Below are 21,558 nucleotides of genomic sequence, written 5' to 3'. Positions count from 1 at the left end.
TGGCCTCTTGTCAAAACATGCATGCTTATTATGCTTTTCAAGTCTTTTGCAGGATGACAGCTATTATAAGCTGTACACTGCATCTGTAATCTGATTGCAAGGGTAGGCAACTTCATTGTCCTCCCTCTGACCATGTCCTTAATTATTAATATACACCAATTAAAACTCTGTTCAATCAATCAATCAATCAATCAATCAATCAATCATCTTTATTTTATATAGCGCCTTTCATAGTGGACCACCATCACAAAGCACTTTACAAGATGCAGAAACAACAAGAAAATCCATAATACTTCAAATGCATAATACATGCTATACAGTAAAAAATAAATTTAAAAAATGCATAATGCATTAAATACAGTGGAAAGTACATAATACATGATAGTAACATAATACATGAAATAGTACATTAAATACAGTGGAAAGTGCAGAATACATGATAGTAACATAATACGTGAAACAGTAGCAACACAGCGTCTTGGGAAAGCAAACGACAGCAGGTGGGTCTTGAGAGTCGATTTAAAGCAAGCGACTGGGGTTGCCCGCACCCTTCCTTACAGCAAGCTAGTTCAGTTCAGTACTAATGCAATATAATGTTCTTTGGGGGGTTAATGTACACACGTCACCGCTTTCCTGTGCAATGGAATACAGCCCTTCATGATTAGATCTCCGGGGCTTTTCGGTCTGTTTGCAGACTGGAACAAAATGCAAAGGACATAGTAATTATACACCGCGGATAAAACATTAGTAAAACAGCTCTTCAAAGGAAAGGGTCATGTTTTGTTTGTTTTTTTCCTTACTCGTTATACACACAAATAATTATTTATATTTGGTGTTTGCTGAAAGGAAAGATATTCTAACCGGGCCACAAGGGGATATTTAGCCATCAATGCTAGTCTCGCAATAATCATTCTATTTGGTAAATTTAAAAAAAAAAAGAAAAAAACCCGGAGCTTCCTAGTATTTCATTTTCAAAGGGAAATAATTTCATACTCTGCCCTTTGGAATAATTAATGCTTTTCTCTCTTTTTTTCCTGAGGCTAAGGTCGTTTTTCTTTTCTTACTGCACCGTTCACAGCAAATTCAAATAGGTTTACACAGCCCATGAATATTTTAGAACGCTGGGTGGCGACTGGAGAGACTGGGGGGGTGATCATGTTTGCCGACGGCATTCTCATTGGTTTGGTGGTAACGTGATGACACCGAGGAGTTGCTCGTATACTTTAAAAAAGCTCCCCTTTCAAGTGGCCAGCCACTGTGAAAAAGAAGACTGTTCATTCTGACAGCCCACAGTGGTACTGGAACCCCTCTCAGAGATTACACTTTAGAGCCATGAGCGAGGTAGGTGGTTGCTTTTACAATAAGAGTTAGAATCTTATTATTATTTTATGGATGGTTTATATGATGAAGCAGACAGTGACAGGGGTGATAATGATGATTTATTTTAAGGGATAAGGAAGTACACTTGCAAAAAAGAGCAAGCACATTTCTTTCATATTGCAGTTGTGTTTGATTGATGAATTTAAGCGGGTTTCGTGTGTGTTTTGTTATGTCCGAGTACGAGCTCCTAACACGATATATCATTAAGTTGCAACAACTTTGTTATTAATTACTGCTTGTGTAATGTATCTGACGCATGATCGTAACTTTCAGTTTAGCATGCTTGTTTGCATGGCTGACCTAACATATAACACAGCTCTGCTACTACAGCAGATCAACTCCGCAGCATCTCTCCTAAGAACATCTAATCTCGACTGAGTATTATAATGGAAAGCACCTCTCAGTTCTGTAACATGCATGTGAGCCGACAGAGGAAGTAAATAAGCATGGCTGCGTTATACACCCCGAACTACAGCTAACCCTAAAATAACTTTCCATTCCCTGATGTGCAGCACAATAATACAGTTAAAACCAATTGTGGTCACCCTGTGCACGTGCAGCTAATTATACCTCACTGAAACTGCTGGAGGAAAAGCAACCGATTATAACTAAGCAGTCAAATGTGTTTGTTTTGTGATCCCGAAGCATTTGTGCACAAGGTGGTACAAATGAGTTGACAGTATGCATATATTACCGTCTGTCGTGCATGTACATTGGAAAGCACTGATACAAAGCAGGGTACAATAAGAACTCTTAGAACGAATGACACATTAATAATAATAATAATAATAATAATAATAATAATAATAATAATAATAATAATAATAATGCTTTCTTACCGTTTTATCGTTCTAGATAAAAAAATAAACGCACAGCAATCAGATATTCATTTTAAATTAGCAGACTGCTACAGGTGTAATTTTGTTTCTAGTGGATTTGAATCGTGCTTCAGTCTGTGTAGTGTCGTTTTTATTTCTGATGATTATATTTTTGAATGATTAATTCAGGAGTGATTTATGAAAGCCTGCTGTAGAGTAGTTCACGCTGTGAGTGAAACTAGATCACACTCCTTACAGAAAACCTGGGATGACTCAGACCGAATGCAATTGAAGATTTAAATTGGTGAGCGGTCCTGGAACAACCTAGCAACCCACATGTGCTTTAGGTAGTCTGTGCTTGTTTCATGTTATCAGTTGAAGGGAATATTCTGAAACTGAAACCTGACACATCTTTGTGTTCATGTTTAAAGATGATCTAGTGTGATGACACTATCAACCAATACTGAGTGAATCTGAAATTGTGGGGTATCCAGTTCTCCTTTTGGACTCCCCGCAGTTACTCCCCACAATTGCTTCCCATATGGAAAAAGAAATTGGAGCTCAATGGGCAGTAAGCATCAACTATACTCCTGACAAAGGACTTACTCCATCTTAATGATTCTCACCAGCAATTAACATGATGCTCATGATCATAGAAACAACTGTGGATCTAAATACTGCTGCTTTTCAGGATTTATCCAGTTGAGGTTCACCCCCAGGGTGATATATAGACCCACTTATTAACATGACTGCATACAATAAAAATGACAGACATCTTATAATGGGCCTTACTGTAATAAAGAGCTGGTAATAGCCTATTGCCATGCCGGGCTTACTGGTTAGCACACAGAACACTGTTAGATGGATTTAATTAAACAGAAACATGGCCAAGGATTTAGCAGGTATCAGGGACTTTTCAAAGAATGTGTGTTTAGATGTTCTACAACCAGACATCATACGCCAAAGAGTCAACAAGGGAGACTGCATTTCAGAATGTCTTCCTTTTAGTGAACAGCAGCAGTAGGGTTAAACAGGCATAACTCCAAATACAGATTTTATAGAGCCTCTAAATAAAATACAAACCTGCAAAAAAATTAAATTAATAATAATAATAATAATAATAATAATAATAATAATAATAATAATAATAATAACCGTACACACGATTGGCCATGCACTTATAATCAGAACATCCTATAAAACTGAAGTTGTGGTCGCTGTCCTTGTTTGCACGATAAGGTTTCTCCCAGACAGCTTTTAGTCTTTCTTTACTGTCTTGCCTGCCGTGTTGCATTTATTTCAGATAAGAAATTAAACGGATTAATAAGTGCCCACTATTCAAATCGCTGGAACTCGTGAGCTGTTTTTGATTAATTAAATGCAGGCTGGTGTTTTTGAAACTGGAGCACGATCGATTTTGAAACGATTTTTTAGTACACCTGGCTCCAGCTCAGCTGCGGAGTGCCCAGTGATCCTGGCTCCAGCTCCGCTCCGGAGTGCTCAGTGAACCTGGCTCCAGCTCCGCTCCGGAGTGCTCAGTGAACCTGGCTCCAGCTCCGCTCCAGAGTGCTCAGTGAACCTGGCTCCAGCTCCGCTCCGGAGTGCTCAGTGAACCTGGCTCCAGCTCCACTCCAGAGTGCTCCAGTGAACCTGGCTCCAGCTCCGCTCCAGAGTGCTCAGTGAACCTGGCTCCAGCTCCGCTCCAGAGTGCTCCAGTGAACCTGGCTCCAGCTCCGCTCCAGAGTGCTCCAGTGAACCTGGCTCCAGCTCCGCTCCGGAGTGCTCAGTGAACCTGGCTGCAGCTCCGCTCCAGAGTGCTCAGTGAACCTGGCTCCAGCTCCACTCCAGAGTGCTCAGTGAACCTGGCTCCAGCTCCACTCCAGAGTGCTCAGTGAACCTGGCTCCAGCTCCGCTCCAGAGTGCTCCGGTGAACCTGGCTCCAGCTCCGTTCCGGAGAGCTCTGGTGAAGCTGGCTTTGGGCTCCGGAGTGCTCAGTGAACCTGGCTCCAGCTCCGCTCCAGAGTGCTCAGTGAACCTGGCTCCAGCTCCGCTCCGGAGTGCTCAGTGAACCTGGCTCCAGCTCCGTTCCGGAGAGCTCTGGTAAACCTGGCTTTGGGCTCAGGAGTGCTCAGTGAACCTGGCTCCAGCTCCGCTCCAGAGTGCTCAGTGAACCTGGCTCCAGCTCCGCTCCGGAATGCTCCGGTGAACCTGGCTCCAGCTCCGCTCCGGAGTGCTCAGTGAACCTGGCTCCAGCTCTGCTCCGGAGTGCTCAATGAACCTGGCTCCAGCTCCGCTCCGGAGTGCTCAGTGAACCTGGCTCCAGCTCCGCTCCGGAGTGCTCAGTGAACCTGGCTCCAGCTCTGCTCCGGAGTGCTCAATGAACCTGGCTCCAGCTCCGCTCTGGAGTGCTCAATGAACCTGGCTCCAGCTCCGCTCTGGAGTGCTCAGTGAACCTGGCTCCAGCTCTGCTCCGGAGTGCTCAATGAACCTGGCTCCAGCTCTGCTCCGGAGTGCTCAATGAACCTGGCTCCAGCTCTGCTCCGGAGTGCTCAATGAACCTGGCTCCAGCTCCGCTCCGGAGTGCTCCGGTGAAACTGGCCCCAGCTCCAGCTCCGCTCCGGTTCCAGAGCACAGCTCAGAAAACGGAAGAGCTCCGCTCCGGCTCAGGGCCTCGGAGCTGGCTCTGGGCTCTGGAACCGGAGCATGGGTAACCCTCATTCACAGGGACACATGATTTGATATGGTCTCCATTTTATATCATGTAACTGACTAGGCATTCTAAACATATCCAAGTGTAATAAAGCATGGTAACGCTTAGGTAAGCATTGTAAAGACCTGACTGGTATGGTAAAGCATATTTAAAAACATGGCAAACCATGCTAAATGCATAGTATAGCCATTAGAAAAGCATGGGACAATGCAAAATGACCTTGCAAATTGACTGTGGTAGTCTTTTATAAGGGTCTGTTCACTTTAACATACAGTGATATTGCTGGAAGTGACTGAAGATCAAACGTGGTTGTCCTGGTTTGGAGGCACTAAAAGAGCCAGACTCTCTCTGCAGATCAGACAGATGGGGCTCCATTGCATTAAGAAGCGCTTGTGCTTGAAGTAGAGACCCTCTCTCTTGCATAACCAATTGACCTGGACTCCACGCCAGGCAATCAGCCGCCCCCCAGGTGGTGAAGAGACGTCTATATTCTGTGTAGGTCATTACACAGAGAACACAGTTATACAAACATACACTGACATTCTAGAACGGGCTTCAGAGGCCTGTATGCCGCCACTGTAAGAAACTGCTGGGATGGTGTGCCATCATCCTTAATGCTGTATGAAGTGGTAGTGACTGGCGATTAAACCTGGGTTTAACTAGTTAACTGAGTCCGATAGGCACTTGTACATAGTTACTACTCAACTTGATCAGCCAATCACCCTTACACAGAATATTCATTTATATGCAGCTCTTACAGCGGGCTACCCCTTCCTGACATATACCAATAGCACCAGAGACAGTGTTTAATTAGTACACTCAAGAAGGCATTAGCCGGAATGTTGTGCTTGACTTCAGCTGTTATTTTGTGACCACCTAACTTCATTGACTTCCTTGGGTATGTAAGAAAGGTTCATTAAGTTCCAGGTTCAGAAGCCGCGATACGAATGGTTACCTGAGAGGAAACCCAACACTGCGTGTGTTCTGCTAAGCAACAGGCTAGCTTTTGATTCTGGTACGATCTTGCTGCTGTACAGTATGCGTGTCCCTTCTGCACAGGCACCTGATACTGAATGAAGGAAGCAGTCTGTTCATTGATGAGTGCATGTTAATTAAGACCTTTCATCTGGAACATTTCTCTCTGACCTTAGAGGTATTCTGGAACCCATTCCAAACATCATTAGTTGCTCTGTACTTTATTTAGTTCTTTTAAGCCTCTCGATAATTCTGCCCTGCTCTGGAATACCATTAAAAAAAACATTAGAATTCCAAGTATCCAATATCCCTGTAAAGTGGAAGAGAAGGTTCGTGTTTCTTACCTTGTTCAATACCCTATTACTGTAGAGGTGTTTTGTATAATGCTTTATGGCTGTTTCTATTTGGATCATTATTTTCCAGGTTTACAGTACTAATCAATGACCCTTTTCAACCATGGTAACTGCTTCTGAAAAGGCTCCCGAAATGTGAATTCCTGACCACAATGGGGCTGTGCAGCTGTCCCCTGTGCAGCTGCAAGTTTGTTATAAAGATTTCCCATGTGCTACCTCACAGTTACAGAGGGGGCAGAAACAACACCCCCATTGCAGAGTTCAAGTTGAAAGTCCCACATGCACATCAATGAGATTCAGCTGCACTGGCTTTTCAAGCACTGGGTTTGTCTTTAAATGAGCCAAATGACTTAATACAGTAAATCATTGCAGTGTCTGTATGATTGGTCAAGCAAGCCTTTGCACATGTAATTCTAAGACTGATTTCAGATACAGTAAATGGCACTCTACTGTTAAAACTGTTCCCTCTCTGTCAAAGGCAGGAGCGTGGCTCCAGCCTCTTGTTCATAGACTTACAGTACATGAGTGCAAAAGACTCCCATTTACTGAGGTTTGTGATCCAGCGCACAATTTGAAACACACTGTTAGTATACTGCTGAAGATGTTAATTTGGAGTTCCTAATACTATTTATTTTTGTTTATTAAGCTGAAACCGCAGCTTAGTAAATTAACTGAAAAAATCATGCTAAACCTGTTTAGATTGTGTGTGTAACAAACATGTACACGGATCTGACATCTCAATCTACCAAACTGAAATCTACCAAACACCAGGGCTTATTCAGCTACATTCAGTGGACAACTTGGGTTCCTGATACAAGAATGTGGAATACGCATCATAGATAATGTGAGTCATGCACATTTCAGGATATCTGGAAGAACGTTTTAACTTGGAAGGGTCAGTAACATCTGCTGTCACATGGAGTATGTTCACGTCACCAATGCTGCGCACAGCAGGGTTTTGTAGCACTCGTTAACCTTGGGTCTGCGGCAGCGAGACTGGCACTCCAGGACTGGTAAGGGTACAGGGGGGAGTGATTGAGGGTCACCGGTGTGTCAGAGAAAGCCTCTTCCTTATTCAGTGCAGCGCCTCCTCCGAGCAAAAGCAAATTCATTACACCAGTTTACGTGATGGGGTTTTGAATTGGAAAACAACCCACTAGGGAATGAACTGAGAGCGCTTCCAGACTAATTTCTCTGTAATGAGACTGAAATCAAGCTGGAATCCTCACTCGCGCACACACACACGCGCACACACACACACACACACACACACACACACACACACACACACACACACACACACACACACACACACACACAGCAGTGCTCTACCCAGTCCCTTTGCTGCTTTCGTTTTGAAATACCTGCAAGTCAGATGCATTGCAATGCATGCATTTTTTTTTAATCTTATCAAAACCAAATTTAATTAAAGTAACAAAACTGTGCCCAGATTCAGATCCTGCTTTTCCAGTGAATAAAAACGTATTTGGAAATGTTTTCGCCTCTTCGTTCTTATGAATGTTGGGTTTTTAAGGAGCTTGTTTAAACAATGAGATAATGAGGTTTTCAAGTCAAAAGGAATCAATGGCTCCTTTGTGCATCAGCGGTGATCCAGCTTGATTTGTTTCCTCAGGCATTGTACCTTTGCATAACCACACCCATATCTGTGCCTGTATGTTACGAGTGTGTTTCATGCCTGTCACTGTATCTGCAGCATAACATTGAAGAGGCTCTGCCAAAGTGTCAGTAGGGTTTAAGACCTCGATTAGCGCTCACGATGACACTCATTCGATATGATGAGTGTGCTCTGGCGTTTTTAAATTGTTCTGAGGGTCTTTTCCTCTGTGATTTCCTCCTGTAATTTGTTCAGAGAAGATGTGGGGGTGCGACAGCAATGTTTCTACCCGGGAGTGGAGCCCTTGCATAAGCAACTGCCAACCAAGCTCCTACTATCAGGCTTCTATATCTTGTTACATATCTGCTCTCTTGCCCATCCACAGGGAATAGTCACTAGAATAAGTGCTGGGTCAGGGACAGCCCTCTTAAGGAAAAATTTCTATTAATAACCCCTGTATTAAGAAAAGGTGACTGAGTCTTAATTTTAGAGATATAAGACATCATATCTTTAAATATATAATATATATATATATATATATATATATATATATATATATATATATATATATATATATATATATATATATATATATATCGTGTTTTTTCTTTTTTACTGATATTTTTCCTTATTTTTTATTTCTACTATAATCATTGCATTTGACCATCGAAGACTAAATCAGAATGCATGTTTGCCTCTTATTCAGTCTGTCTCTAAGTCAGATCGCATGCAGAATCCAACCCCTCACAGAGGCTGACGCTCTTCTTGTGCCATTATGCCGTTTAACACATCAGCTTGATTTTCTGCTTTCAAAGCATCTGTTTTCTCATGAATCCTAGCCTGTGTCTGGGTTAATGCGGTACATCTAAGTGTGCAGATTGTATTATTAGTTTCATGTTGACTATCAGGCAAAGGCTTCATTGATATGCTCGCCGTTGCAAGAAAAACTTGCAAGGTTCTCTTTTAGTGGTGCATGTGGAGACTGGAAAGGGAACCAAACAACATGGCATCAATATAGCCAGAAAGGTCAGAGCTATATTGCTGAGGCTAGAATTAAAGCTAGGGATGTGGAGCCTCTTTGATCAATCATAAGCTTCAAAGGAAAATGGGTCTTTGAATGTAATTGGTTAGTGTCCCTCTAAGTGAACAGGACTAACAAGGCATTACCATTACAGCATTATGTAGAAAGCTTTGAAAAATGAAAAGGTTGGTTATTTTATTGTTATTTTTTTGCTTAGGTTTTAAAATAGTTTTGGCAACGGGACTGGAATTCAGAATCCAGCTACTCAGCAGCTAATAGGATATTTCATTTGCAAATCTGAGGATTTAAAAGAACATAAGAATGCACAGTACTGAGGAAGGAGTGCCTGTGACAACAAACAGTATATAGAAACAAACAATATATAGAAAGTCCCCCTTGCAGTTATCTTTTTTTTTTTCTGACACTGCGACAGGAGATCGTCTTTCATCTTGCTTTGGAACTACAGTGGAAAGTTCAGCTGTGTTTAGTTTTAAACAAATTCATCAACAATATTGTTTGGGATTGACAGTGGTGTAGTGCAGCCGGAACACGCCGTTCCAGTACTTTGCTATAGGCAGCAGTGATTGAGCCAGAACTCACATAATAGGCAAGTTAAGTCACATGACTCGCATCTCCCACATAAGCATCTGCTTTAGTCAGTATTCCTCTTGATGCAATGAAAAGAGCATTAGGAATGTCTTCTATTACGAACTGCTTATTTAAGATGGCTAAAAATGCTGAGGAAGACAACAGCAACAGTGCATCGACCACTACTGCGATTGCAAACTGAAACAAAGCTCTTTCTGGAACGGCATACAGTGAAGTGGCTACTGTAGTGACAGCAAACCATGAAGATAACTATTCAAAAATTATCTATATCTATCTATCTATCTATCTATCTATCTATCTATCTATCTATCTATCTATCTATATATATATGTGTATGTGTATTTACTTGTGTGTATGTATATATATATATATATATATCGCGGGAAGGCAGTGTTTAAGATAGGAACCTATGCAATAGTCAGCGTTCCCACAAACAGCCAAGTAAGATCAATTTATGCCCATGCCCAGATGACTTTGAGGACCACTGGTGTAGGCGGTGGAGTAAATAATGCTGAATAAATAGAACACAGAACTGTTTAGATTGATTGGACGAAAAACAACATCAGAAAGGGTAAGGGGAAAAAAAAAAAAGAAAAATTGAGCATGCTGACTAAAGCACCTGGACAGTATTTATTATTTACAGCTTGGTATCTCAGCAACACCACTGAGCATCACAGGTACAGTGCGCTGCTTTTTTACTTTGCTGTGTCGCTGCTGTTTCCTGCAAGCACCAGCTTCAGATTTCAGTGATGCTGGGGTTCCAGCTCACCTGGAGTTCTATACTGTTGAAAGTGTGAAAGATCAATTTGCGGTCAATGTTCAATAGTGCCTTTCAGACATTCCCTTTTATTCTTGGTTGCTGTGTTTGTACTAAGCCTGACTGCGTTTGTTGTCTGCACTGCATCTATTGATCTGCTGCTTGTAACCAATCCGTTCTGAGACCACGTACGGTCCATGTTTCGATTAGCTTCTTTACGACTCTCCTATAACCATACAGCCGTTTCCTGTGTATTAGAGGAGCTTGAAGGATATAAAGTGTTGGAGAACTGATGTTCGCAAGAATCACCAAGTGCTGAACCCTGAAGCCAAACCTAATGAAATAAATATCTACAGTGCAATCAAACCAATTTCAAGGCTCATTGAGCTCTGTAACATAACAAATGAAGCTTTTTAAAAGTGAATTAAAATACTTAATTAAGAGTGAATTAAGATACTGTAAACAAGATATCATTAAAAAAACCACATCCAGGTGGGGTTGTCTGTTGGAGACTCTCCGTGCTTGTAGACATGTCTATGAATGGTGGGAATTAGCATTGAAATCTGTAACACTCGCCCCTGTATTCATGTGAGGATGTCCAGATTCTAAAAGCAATAACAAAGTGATTCCTGCTAAGGTTGAGTTGGGTGAGTGCTGAAATACTGCAATATTAAAATTGAAAGTGATGCAGGGTCTCCGTTTGTGCAGTCGAGTGTACGGACAATGCACATAGCTGACAGTTTTATTTTCAGGTGATGGTTTAGGGTCAAAAACTACAGTTTATAAAAAATACAGACCGCCCTGAATTTATTCAAAATGATTTCATTTAATTGTCTGTCTTTCCTCGAGGGAGAAATACCCCAGGCGCAGCTGTGCAATATTTTTCAAGGACATATTTACTGTTGGCATTCAATTAATATTTTTATGTTATTCATTGTCCCTGACAAATGGACTTGGGGAACATAAAGCATTATGCTGGTAATTGCATTCCAGTGTGATGCATTAACTTGCATGTCGATGCCTTATGAAAACAGACTTTAAACCCAATATTATAGATCGTGTTGAGCTGGAAGATGATTAAGGCTGAAGCCATCTTCCTTGGTGAAGGGCCTGCTGTCTAAGATCTTGAAACATCTAAAAGAGCAACCATTGTTTAAATCAACAAGAACAGCAACACAAATGAATGAAAGCAGTTTTGACTCCTGTATGTACTGCAAACCTGTGATTATCTGAATCACCTCCACACAGTCACATAGCTCTCTGTTGGGTTCAGTGCTCTTCTCCTGCATCAAGCAGCCTTCGCAGGGACTGTGTTCAAAGCGCTGTAACTGCATTACTTTCTGCTGAATCATTTGGCCACAGTTTTAGACTATATTTATATAAAAAGTTTCTTCATACAGCCATACTGAAATCCCTACAAAAATGACGCTTAAACTAACACCTTTAACAGTGCAAGCAATCGTATTAAGTGTATTTCTTTCAGTAACAACATTATACAACTTCAAAGAGTAGTATATAATAGTAGTAGAGTAGTATATAATATATATATATATATATACACACACACACACCTAGTGCTCTATGTTATGTATCATATATAAAGTATCTTTCTATAAGTATCTTTCTTTTTTACTCCATTAGGCTGCTCAAATAAACAGGATTGAAGCGCCACATCGTAGTCCTGCTTGATTAATTGGAAGGAGAGGACACATTGTTAATGACGTTTAAATTAAGTGTGATTCGTGTGCTTGCTTTCACTTTACCTGAAATGATGAAGATCTGTCAAGGTTTTTATTAGGTCATACATCACAACTTCCCCAGGCGAGAGCCTGCGCAGTGCGTAATGAAGCGTCATGAAGCAACGAGAGGATGCTAAATACACTTTGAAAGCCTTTCCGGTCTTGAATAGCATCTACAGATGTGTGATGTACCAGCCCTCGCTGTGTTAGTGGGGTTTGATCAGCTGGAACGTTATAGGAGACCCCATGGAGACTCTGATGGGATCACGTTGAGTCCATATAAGAGGCTGATCCCAATGCTAGTAATGAGGTGAATGGATAGTGTGCACATAATGAGCTGGGGCATGATTATAATCAGCAATTAGTTACTTCAAGTGCCTAATGATATGCAACTTGATCACAAGCAGAACACAGCGTGCTGTAGCCTAGCCTGATCCAGCACTTATTCTGGGTACAGCATACCATTTCACTCTCAGCTTACATATGCCTTGAACCCACAAGGTGAATGATTGGGAATATCATGAGTAAGATAACAGTGCAAAGTGAGGTGAGGCGTTTGAGAAAATGCATATTATCTTTCATGGGATTATGCACTGTACCTAATAAGGTGAAATGTGGTTACAAAAAAAGTAATGGCCTTTGACATGATTGTGCATTGAACGTACTTTGGGGTGACGTGACTACCCACTGTGTTACAGCATTAGGAATGTCTTCTTTTATATGTAAGGTGGTTCTGATGGCTTTGGGCGACCTCCAGATTGCATTTGCTGTCATTTTAATGCAGGAGGGACAACGAACCATGTGTTTTTTGTGCTATTTAATGGGCTGTTCAGGTTGAGATGGTATACTGTGCAGTATACTTTGTATGACCAAATACTGCCCTGCCGTTACATTTGCAAAACAAACTCAGAAATTTGAAGACAGCTGCAGGTAGAAACAAAAATGAAATTCAAACCTACTGGGCTTGTGACTACCAGATACGTAAGGATCCCATTTTCAAATATAGAAAATTCAGGATCAAAGAACCTTTCATTTATTTCAAATGTATCCGAATTTATGCAAAATGACACATTTTAATTGTTTACCATTGTGGATATCCATTAACAGCAACATAAGTGGCTCCTTTAAACTTGCTTTAACAGTGACTTTGCTTTGCTGCAAGGGAGGAGGCTGTAAGTGTGTGCGTGTGCGTGTGCGTTTGCGTGTGTGTGTGTGTGTGTAAACAGCAAAGACCTCCTAATGAATCAGTGGGATTCCGTCTCACAAGAATGGGGCAAATAAGTATTTGTTACATTTCCACATTGTTACAGTAGACTGGGACCTGGGAGTCCCGCGAGGTTCCAATGTGATTTCTACACTACCCCAGACTGGGACCTAGGAGTCCCGCGAGGTTCCAATGTGATTTCTACACTACCCCAGACTGGGACCTAGGAGTCCCGCGAGATTCCAGCAGGATTTCTGAGGGTATGTGTTAAGATACGGCACAAAGATAAGGCGAGACCTTGAAAGGGTTAATATTTTGAAAGTACTATTTAAAAAAATAAAGCATTGCCATGTATTGCAAACCAAAAGCAAAGTTGAGCCAAAAGTGAATGGTCATTAAACACATCATAAGTGAAGGGAACAGTCCAGGCAGTCACTGTGTTACTGAAGCATTGCTGACCTGACGTGCAGTATACCCAATAATGTGGGGCCCTGTACAAAAAAAAAACCCTTTTAAATCTTAATGGTTCCTCTTAACATGAATGGATCGCCAATAAACTAACGCAAGAGTGTTGGATTAAGTCTGTTTAATTTGGGGTTATGCATTCACAATTGTGGTGCCAATGACCAATTGTTAGACAGATTCCCGAGCTGGTGTGTAAGCACAGTATGCTGCTGATGAGTCTGTTTGAAACATATAAACTGCGTTGAATCTTAATAGCGCCACCCTAGAACTCACAAGCCTGCTCCATGATTGCCCTGTTTTCACTTTTATATTGTTTTTAGTTGTGTTAATAAAGGGAAAGAACTCAATAAATGACTACAGTATTTATGTACATAAGATTAAAATACATGTGTGCATCATTTATGCGTAATGCCTATGGAAAAGCCTTTGAATACATTTTCAATTGGAAACAAATTAGCTACACTGTATACTCCCTACTGTATAAACACTAAGGCTAGTGTCTGTATTATTTGACATGCACGTTCATGGCATATATTTGCATAACGTTTAAAACCCCTGTTTGTAATGTCAGCAATTATACAGGTTTCCTGTAACTGACAGCTAAGCCACGGCTGTGTAAATGTAATCTTTCTCTCAGAATTACAGTCCTTTCTTTTATAGCTGTCGTAGGGTTAAGGTAAATGAATTTACTGAATGCCTTGACAGTTCCAAAACATTTAATATGTTTAGGCGTTTTATTAACCTTTTTCTTTGTGCATGTTAGCATCAAATGTAACAATGTATGGTAATTAATTTGATTTTCTTTTTCTTTTCTTTTTTTGCAGGGAAAAGGAACCGGAGCTACTGGTGATAACAGCAAAACATCTGCAGGACAAGGTAAAAAATTCATTTTAGGGCTTACTGCGAGCTTAAACTGGGTGTAGCCAACCAAAAGAATGTGATCAATCTTACCTGGACTTCCATTCGCTAGATAGGTGACACATGTTTCTGGAAAACATGTTTATCTATCTATCTATCTATCTATCTATCTATCTATCTATCTATCTATATATATATATATATATATATATATATATATATATATATATATATATATATATATATATATATAAACTTAAACGAACATGTTTTCTAGAAAACTGCCGTTCATCAAATCACATCGAAGTTTATTTATGTAGCACCCTTCATACAGGTGTATCTTAAAGCACTTTACAGGACAAAAAATAGTCAAATTTATAAAAACAAAACAAACACCAGTAACTAAATAAATTATATATAGATAAAATACAACAAGAAAAACTAAAACAGATATATACGTACATGTACATATACATAAACATTTTATTAAAATGCTATCCCAAAGAAATATGTTTTTAGTCTGGTTTTAAAAACAGTTTCGAGTCTCAGCTTCCCTCATATGTGCTGGCAGCTCATTCCAAAGTTTGGGGGCTCTATAACAAAAACCCCTTCCTCCCCATTTAACATTCTTTATTTTAGGGATTACCAGCAATCCCATATTCAGGGATCTAAGGTTATGACTGGGGATATATGGGGTAATCATTTCTCCTAAGTAGGTTGGTTCCAAGTTATTTAGTGCTTATAAGTTAATAACAGTATTTTAAAATCAACTCTAAAATGTACAGGAAGCCAATGCAAAGAAGCCAGCACTGGGGTGATATGTTCCCTTTCTCTGGTTTTAGTTACGATTCTAGCAGCAGTATTTTGAACCAGTTGCAAGCGAGACAGTAAACATTTTGGGATGCCAGAAAATAGTGCTTTACAATAATCAATTCTGGAGGATGCAAAGGCATGCACTAGTCTTTCAACGTCAGATGTAGAGATTATAGGTCTAAGTTTTGCAATATTTCTATAACGATAAAAAGACGATTTTTTTAATATGTTTCTCAAATAAGAGTAGGGTTGACGATCACACCTAAATTTCTCATTTCAGAAGGTAGTCTGTTGAAATCCAGGCCAAATGATTCAGGCTTATCTAGCTGGTTTGATGAACCCACTAACAAAACCTACAGCCGTCGTCGATTTGGGTTCGATGGGATGGGACTTCCATTACACAGCAGCTGCCTCCAGGCACTGTTTACTGGGAGCGTATGTAGGGAAACGGCAGAGAGAACAAGCTAATTCAAACTAAAATCAAAGTAAAATCTGAAACGGCTTCAAGTGATGTGCAATGGGAGTCTTATTTCCAGCCCTTGTTGCTTTACCTTTTAGTGATGTCCCATCCTGCGGAACATTTGAGCTGCGTAGAAGAGATGACTTTGGCATCATTTTCCATTCTTACATAAAGCAAGACTCTTTCTATCCCCCGTGACAGGGCAACCAGAAGCCCACTGGAATACCCTCTTCACCTGCCCATCAGAACCTCACAACCTCTAATCAGCCACCAGCCTCATTCATCTCATGCTGTCTATACCTAACCTTGTTTCATCCTGAAAAACATAAAGGATAAAACACTCAAAAGAGGACCCCCCACCACCACCACCACTCTCTCTCTTCCTCGCTTTCAATCTGCTTTGCGCACCTTTGCTGTCTGACCTTGATCATTATTCGCGACTGCTTCAAATGCAGTGGGGAAATTGTCTTCCCAGCATTGTCAGTCCTCACTCATTAAAGACAGCCCACGGATTGCAGAAAGGAGAATTCCCACTGAGGTCTTCTATTGACTTGTTCAGATTCTTGGCAATGCCTTACAAGATAGGACCCGTCTTTCTGGAATAAAAAAAAAAAAAAAAGTGGTCTGTGGAAGGCATGATGCCCTGTAATGCCTGTAATATATTGCTTGCATTTGTGCTTAAAAGGAAAGAGGTATTTCTTATTATGTTTGGGGATAATTCTTCTTTTGACAAAGAGAATTTCCCTTTTCATTATTATTAATTGTGAGACCACATTTTAAGCTCTGGTATGACTTTTAAATTTGCTACAGGTCAATAATAATAATAATAATAATAATAATAATAATAATAATAATAATAATAATAATAATAATGATGTTTCACTCTGCCTCCTCATGAAAAATGTAGACTGTGTATTTTATGCATACCATGTTTATGCTATGGATTTGCAATGCTATTCCATGCTGTGCCATCACTGTGGCTTGCCTATGCTTTCCACAAGCAGTGTAAAGAAATGTCGGTTTGAAATTAATATTTAGGACCCAGTCAGAAACACACATCTTGAATGCCGGTTTTCCTGCGGGATCAGGGCTGGCCTCCCTGGCTAAAAAAAAAAAAATATCTGTGTTGCAGGCACCTTGTCTGAACTTGACTCGTCGTATCCCAAAAATAGCCTGTTCATGGAAATAGGGTGACCCAGTTAGAATCATTTTTAATTAGCAGAATTGTATTCTTTCTTTACATAATGTTTGTATAAAAGGCTGAGGTACAGATTTACATGAAAGGTGTCCCTTACCCATAAACATGACGTTTTTAATAATAATCTAAAATTTTATTTTAATTTTGGTCTGTCACAACATCAGGCGAAGTACATCTTATTACATTGAGTTTATGACTTCCTGCTGTATTTTATCATATTTCCTGATAATGTGCAGTATTATTTTTTCATTTTTCCAGGAATCTCCTGGCAAAAAAAAAAAAAAAAAAAAAAAAGCCACCATTTTCTAACTTTATTAGAAAGGAAAGATTAATAACAAACCTGAAAGCTTTTTTTTTATAACAGTCTTTAATCATCTGGCAGGTTCTAAGATATGGAATTGCTTTGGTAAAAACTGAGCAATTCCAAAAACTGATTGGGTGAAATTGCTACATTTTTAATTTGACAGCCTCCCCATCCAGTTATTGTAGTGCTAAATTTCATTGTAACTGAATTGCAATAGCAGGAACAACAAGCATTCACAGAGGAATCCAGCATTCGCAGGCTGTGCCCTTGCTAAAGCTGAACTGTTATATTTTTTTGTTGTTAGATTAGAGCTACACTGGTGCAGAATGGGATGCATTCTCCTGGCGTTGACACACACAGCCACTCTTAGTCCAGTCAGGGAACTCATGCAATAGATAAAAAATGTATTACAGATTAGACACGATAACACATTTATGCATATTGTACGTTCTTGGATAACATATTTAAACATCGAGAAACCCCTGCCCATAAATGTTCCCGCTGATAAGTGGAGAGGCTGACTGTGGGAAAGCCATGGGCAGGGGGCAGGATAGCTGCCCTTCCGCTTAGATGAAGCTAAACAACAGGTGGAGGCTGGAGAGGAGGAGGCGGACTAACACACAGCAGGAAGGTAATGGATCAGCTAATATTTAAATCATTTTAAGCATTTCTGTTGTTAGCGATCAGGTACTTCTATTTCGATTGACAAGTGTGCTGACGCTTGATAAGCTTGACTTGACTGATTAAAAGTGAGCTCCCTGCCTGATCCACCGTTTTGCTTCATTTGCTGCAGCGTCCCACATGTCATGCCTGTCTTGCTTGTTTAAAGGCTGTTTTTCAGAAGCAGAACCTACGTTCTGAAGTGACTATTCCATGTACTATAGAAAAGAACGCTTTACCATATACCAGTGATTTATGGTGACAGGCAATTGGATGAAAGTAGACCTTGCAGAAAGGAAGTTGGAATCCCAGTTGACCCTCTTTAATTTGCATGCGTTTGCTTGACTGAATCAGGAATGATTTTTTTTTTCCTTTAGACAGCCCCTTAAGTTATTATTTCTCAGCAGACGTCTTGAAGGAAAAGCTTCTTCTTATCTTGGCTTATACTCTTGAAACCTGTGAATATTAACAGTAGCTCGGCTTACGCGAAACATGTTCCCTGTACGGATTTCTAAGGTTATATCCAGCATGGGTAGAAATGTCTTATCAAATAAAGCACCTTGTTAGTGGGGTTTTATATTTTTGTCAGTAGAAATGTGTTTACAAGTCTTGTAAGGGTAGGTTCAGCACTATAAACTGGAACTTACCTGTAGTGTCTTGCATTTAGATGATTTGGTAGAAGGAACATGTGAAATTATATACCGGCTTTTTGGGAATTCATAGAAAATAAAAGATGGATTTTAGCTCAGATACAGTGTCTACTGCATCCTGATGGGATATTGTTTCAACAAATTTCAGTGCTGTTTCAAAAGTCCTGCTTATGGAAAGTTGTACCGCTAATCATTCACCTGTTTTCTATAATTATTCATGATTAGTTCTTCTGAAGTATATATATTTGCAAAGCAAAATAGATAACTAGCTACAAATGTGGGTACTCGTGTATGAAAGCTATCTTGATTGCCCATTACTTGATTATGCATGTAGACATACAGTACTCTGCTGCCTTCTTATGTCAAACCCACAAATGTATAGCATTACAAACGGCCTCCCAGGAGGAAGAGCTACAGCAAAACAGAACAGAGTCTGTTTTCAACAATGCATTTGCTAAACCAGCTAAATCAATAGAACTTGTAACTTCTGAGGGCTGCAATTTATTAGTAGTTCCCAGCTGAGTTGGAGTATCTTGAGCCATTCACTGCGATCAGAAGCAGGACTTCTCTGCAAACACTCAGTGGAGCTGGTAGAAAATGAAGATGGATATCACAAGGTTAATAGCTCTCTTATCATGTGCAGCATACATACCCACTTCATCCAGTTCTTCAATAATGACACCTGCTGCACTTGAGGATTTTGGTTTTACTTGGATCCAATAGAATCATAATTTAAGGTCAATGGAACGCAATTACTTTCAATACAAATGACTTAGAGTGTCCCCATGAACGTATGTCAGTAACATGAATGCCCTGTCAGCTGTAATTACAATATGAGTTCTGTCAGTATGTAGAAATATAAATCACCATGACCTGCATCCACTATAAAAACAGTAAAAGTGCTGTTTGATATATGTACATATAGGAATGTACGTAAACAGACATCTCTATATCCCAAGATTAAGGCAAGGCTGAGTAACACTGCTGAAAGCATTGAACATTCGTAACTGTGAAAGGCTGGGTAAGATTACAGGCAGCGCTTTACAGACACCATATGAAAAATTATTGAGGGATTTCCCACAGACTGCATTATCATACTTAAGGATCTGAAACAAACTTTGGGCTTATCAAACACATGTTTGGAAATTAGCGTTAGAGGCTTACTGGAACATCGCCACACTGTGAGACATTACCCAAGACCAGGAAAAAGGCGCTTATCAAGTAAGGATATATATTCTCACCGGTATAACATAGTGAGGAACCGCAAGACCATTGATCCAGTTGATGTATTGTGATATTGAATACTGCAATACCGATACGCTAGTAAAGGATCTAAAGGCATCACAATCTACTAATCTCAATCTCCACTTTTGTGTTAACATAAGTTTCCTTTACATTTTAGAATAAGCAGATAGCTATGCACATAAAAGCTTGTGTATTTTACAGTGATTAACCTTACTGGCTTGTTTCTGCGGCTGAGTTTTGTCGAAGTTGTCGGTCAGCTTTCTGCTAGATCTATATGAGATTACTGAGTCTTGAGATGAAACCTTTGAGACTCTACGGGACATTTTGTAACGCTTGACCAGTTTCATCAAATTGTTTTATTTCCTTTCTATGTTTTTAGATGACACCTGAATGAAATGACAATTCCACTCAATCCATAGAAGCCTTTAAGAATGACTTGTAGTCCAGGCCTGTACTGCATCATCTGATTTGTTTTTCGGTTTGGTTTGCCTGGCAGATGATTCCAAGAAGGACGTCCCTGAGGATTTTGACATCGACATGGGCGCGCCAGAGACTGAGAAAGCCGCTGTCGCCATCCAATCCCAGTTCAGGAAGTTCCAGAAGAAGAAGCAGGATGACAAGTCCTAGTAGCTGCTCACCAGCACAGCTTCCTGGGGCTGGAGAATGTCGCAGCATCTTGGTGGTGCATGTTTAAGAAATGACACCATACAGACTTTAGGGAGTAAGCAATGCATTAACATTTCAAACAGTGAGGTGTCTGTGAAATATCTGTATGTAGCCTATGATTTGATTGCTGTATCAATAAATGATAAAGTTATGGATTATCATTCGGTTTCTTATATTTATTTATTTTCAGTGTATTTCTTCACGTGGTGATGTGTTTGTCTTTCACACTGTGCATGCAGACTTGTAAATTAAATGGGTCAAGTTCTGTAGCATGTTGAGATTTTTCTGTCATCTCGGTTGTGCTTCTCTTATGGTTGATTAAAACAGCATATCATATTTGTGTTACGTTATTTCTTCAAATCCAATGTTTTGTCTTTTGTACCGAAGATCATCTCTTTCCTTGAGGCGTGATCATTTCCTGAAAGACTTTGGTATTAAAGAAAAAAAAACAACAACAAAAAAAAATTGGATTTAATAAAGTAACTTGTGTTTGTCTTTTTTTATGTTCCAGTCTTCGTAAGAGCACATAACTTTTTTGGCTGTAATAAAATACTTTTTAATGGTCCTGTGTGCCTGTATGAAATAATGTGTCTCCTTTGCATGCTCAGAGCTGAAAGCTGCTTTGCATCGTACATCCTGCATTTCATTTCCATTCGCCATCAACAAACGCTTATCACTGGCATTATATACAGTATTGCCTTTTAATACTCTAAGCAGTAATCAAAAGATATGCAGAGAAATTAAGATGAGAATAATGTTTTCATTAAACAGTTAAACCTGAATATCAACAGAGTCAGAAGATTTATAAGGAAGATACAGAACATATTTACCTGGGAATTCTGGCTGTAGTCTACACCAGTATCTGCTTTCCTTGCTGAGGCACCTGGCAGAGTTCAGTTTGGCTGAGTATGGAGTAGAGAGATTTGGCACAAGGTGATGAGGGAGATGAAGGACACAGAAACAAATTCAATACATTGGAAATAGGAATTGCTATTTAAAATGGAGGGGGCATTGAATGAGTTTAAGGTAGGTCTGAGACTCTTACAAGCATCCTTGCA

General features: G+C 40.0%; 1 protein-coding gene across 1 annotated transcript; it reads left to right on the top strand.

Annotated features, from left to right (window-relative positions):
- The first annotated feature begins 1,214 nt into the window (after window positions 1-1,214).
- pcp4b (Purkinje cell protein 4b) lies at window positions 1,215-21,064 on the top strand. Its single transcript, XM_041232558.1, has 3 exons — window positions 1,215-1,341; window positions 14,471-14,522; window positions 20,331-21,064. Exons 1-3 carry the CDS (start codon window positions 1,333-1,335, stop codon window positions 20,459-20,461), a joined length of 192 nt encoding a protein of 63 aa, XP_041088492.1. The 5' UTR covers window positions 1,215-1,332; the 3' UTR covers window positions 20,462-21,064.
- The last annotated feature ends 494 nt before the right edge of the window (window positions 21,065-21,558 follow it).

Source organism: Polyodon spathula, chromosome 30, assembly GCF_017654505.1.
Source record: "Polyodon spathula isolate WHYD16114869_AA chromosome 30, ASM1765450v1, whole genome shotgun sequence".
Classification (NCBI taxonomy): domain Eukaryota; kingdom Metazoa; phylum Chordata; class Actinopteri; order Acipenseriformes; family Polyodontidae; genus Polyodon; species Polyodon spathula.
The sequence above is the reverse complement of the archived record's forward strand: the minus strand, read 5'-3'. Positions and strand labels throughout refer to the sequence as shown.

Coding starts and splice junctions, on each gene's coding strand:
- pcp4b (XM_041232558.1), top strand. Junction 14,523..20,330: donor CAAAACATCTGCAGGACAAG/GTAAAAAATTCA, acceptor TTTGCCTGGCAG/ATGATTCCAAGAAGGACGTC.